The 2,440-nt window shown below is 66.1% G+C and overlaps 1 protein-coding gene across 1 annotated transcript in view; it reads right to left on the bottom strand.

Moving 5' to 3' along the window:
* Positions 1-249: 249 nt before the first annotated feature.
* Positions 250-2,440, bottom strand: part of LOC112125621 (tripartite motif-containing protein 46-like) — a gene marked incomplete at its 5' end in the record, with an annotated part of 2,304 nt that continues 113 nt past the window's right edge. Inside the window, 2 exons of the mRNA XM_029914092.1 lie at positions 250-1,139; positions 1,521-1,818. Of these exons, the coding sequence (XP_029769952.1) occupies positions 764-1,139; positions 1,521-1,818 (674 nt within the window). The remainder of the gene's footprint in view (positions 1,140-1,520; positions 1,819-2,440) is intronic.

Raw genomic sequence — 2,440 nt, 5'->3', positions numbered from 1 at the left:
TGCCCCTGCAGAGCCGCGCTGAGGGAGCGGCAGGATGAGCCCTGGCTCTGGGCAGCAGCTGGACTGGCTGGGTCAACGATTAGCCTTTAAAAGACCCTCTGCCCCACCCAGCCCAACCTCCCCCAGCCAGCTCCCCAGCTCGACCCCACCCAGCTCCCCCCTCAGGCCCAGGCACAGCGGCTGGCTGCTGCTCCCTGGTCCATGTGGAGGGAGGATCTCAGGAACGTGACACCCGCCCAGACCCTGGCAGGATGGGGGCTGGTTCTGGGGCACTGCCAGTCTCTGCCTGGTGCCCTCAGCACCCACAGCTCAGACTCCCAGGTTAAACATTGGCAGGCCGTGGGGAGGAGCTGGGGGGGAAGGGGAGAGCTTTTTTTGGGGGGAGCGAAGGGGAGCAGTGTGGCCCAAACCCTCCCCCCACAATCCAACAGAACAGGAAGGATTCACAAGCCCAGCACGGAGACGCGGGGGAGCAGAGCCGGGCTCTCCTGGGTCCCACGCTGGCAGGGGTCTGCCCTACGCCTCCCTTCTGCAGCCTGCGCTCCGGGCCTGGGGCCTGAGGCCCTAAACCAGCCCCATGTCAGAGCCTCGCTCTCCTTCCCGTCAGCTCTGTGGCCCCCCTCGTTAACCCCGCAGGCCGGAGCTCAGCGCTCTCGAGAGCCAAAGTCCCTCGCCGGTCGGAGGGCAGGGCTCAGGCGGTTCCCCCGGCTGCGTGTCCGCAGCACGCTATCCCACTGGCGGGCGGTGTGTGCCAGGGGCCGGCTCAGTCCAGCTTGGAGAGGCCCCCGATGGTCACTTTGCGCTCCTGCTTGCTGGCCACCAGCTCCTGCAGCTGCAGGGCCCCGCCCCCGATGAAGCAGAAGGCCGGGCAGACGGGGCCCGAGCAGTCCACGCCGCACTCCCACAGGCCGCGGAAGGAGACGGCGTCGTAGAAGCTCACCTTGCCCCGCTCATAGTCCAGGCAGATGCCGATGCGGGGGGGCAGGGGGATGGTGCAGCCGCTGGGGTCGCGGGAGGTGAGGGCCGAGCCGTGGGACAGCAGGATCTTGCCCATGCCGATGGTCAGGAAGGCGTATGGGGGGGGCACGTCCACGGTGGCGTCCTCCGCCCCACTGTCGTGCCCGCTGTCTGGGTCGTACCTGCCCGGCGGGAGGGGGAGCGTGAGCGCATGGTGCAGACGGACCCACGGACGGATCCACCCCAGAAGATCCCATCCCCTGGGGCATGACAGCCTCAGACAGAGTGGGCTGAACCCCCCCCAATCTCTGCCCGGTTAGCGTCCAGGCCCCTCCCTTGGGGAGCAGGAAAGCAGGCCAAGAGCTGAGCCGGGTGTGGGCTGCAACGAGGAACCCGGGACCCCTGCGGCGGAGGGAGGGACCCAAGGGATGCTGGGAGCTCCAGAGAACCTGCCCAAGGGCCCGGCAGTAACATGGGAGCTCCAGCCCGAGGCCCACGGACCAGGGGGTGTCGCCAGGCCCTGCCCCTCCGCCCAGCATGGGTGGCCCAGCTCCTGCACTCACCTGGGGCTCACCACGTCCTGCGGCACCTGGAACCACTCCTGCAGCTTGCTCTCCAGCCCCACGCCCACCTTGACCAGGTAGGAGCTGGGGTCCACGCAGCAGGCCCAGTAACTCCGGCCCTGCGTGACGGCCACGTCGCCGATGAGCAGGTCGATGGAGAGGTGGCAGCTGGTCATGAGGCGCTCGGCAGCGAAAAGCATGGGCAGGCCGGGCACACTGCGCACGGCCCGCTGGTCCTTGCTGATGGCCAGGCGCTCCCGGTTGAAGCCCCAGCGGTTGTCGAGGAAGAAGTTCAGGACTGAGAAGGGGGAGAGAACAGAGAGTGGGGAGGGGCTGAGAGACAAGGGGCGGCCCCACACCTCTGCAGTCTCCTCTCCTGGGGGGACGCAGGGGGCACGTGTGACTCCTCAGGGGTGCAGCAGCCTGGGCTTCCCCCTAGCTGGGAGTCCCACAACCCTGGGTCGAGTGCACGTGAGTCGCAGACACTGAACGCTCACTGCACTTCCCCAGGTAGGTCTCCCACACCTGGCACGGGCGGCGCGGGGGAGTATAATAAGAACGGCCAGACTGGGTCAGACCAAAGGTCCATCTAGCCCAGGGTCCTGTCTTCCCACAGTGGCCAATGCCAGGTGCCCCAGAGGGCATGAACAGAATGGGGAATCATCCATCCCCTGTTGCCCCTGCCCAGCCTCTAGCAAACAGAAGGGAGGGAAGGTGGGTTAAAGATCATCAGTTCCCATAGCATCTAGATACTGAGGTTTTAGGCCTGCTTCTGAGTCCTCATCTTTCCTAATCCCTGTGGTGTATCACAGCCCCAGTGCATGGGTTGGGGCATCTGGTAACAGCTATGCAGCAACATTGCCCAGGGATTGCTTGCCAAGGACTGAAATATAGGTGCCTCTGGGGTTGGGTGCAGCAGC

This window comes from Terrapene carolina, unplaced genomic scaffold (assembly GCF_002925995.2).
Source record: "Terrapene carolina triunguis isolate 2854851 unplaced genomic scaffold, T_m_triunguis-2.0 Scaffold30289, whole genome shotgun sequence".
Lineage (NCBI taxonomy): Eukaryota > Metazoa > Chordata > Testudines > Emydidae > Terrapene > Terrapene triunguis.
Note: the sequence above shows the minus strand (reverse complement) of the source record. Positions and strands in the feature narration are given on the sequence as shown.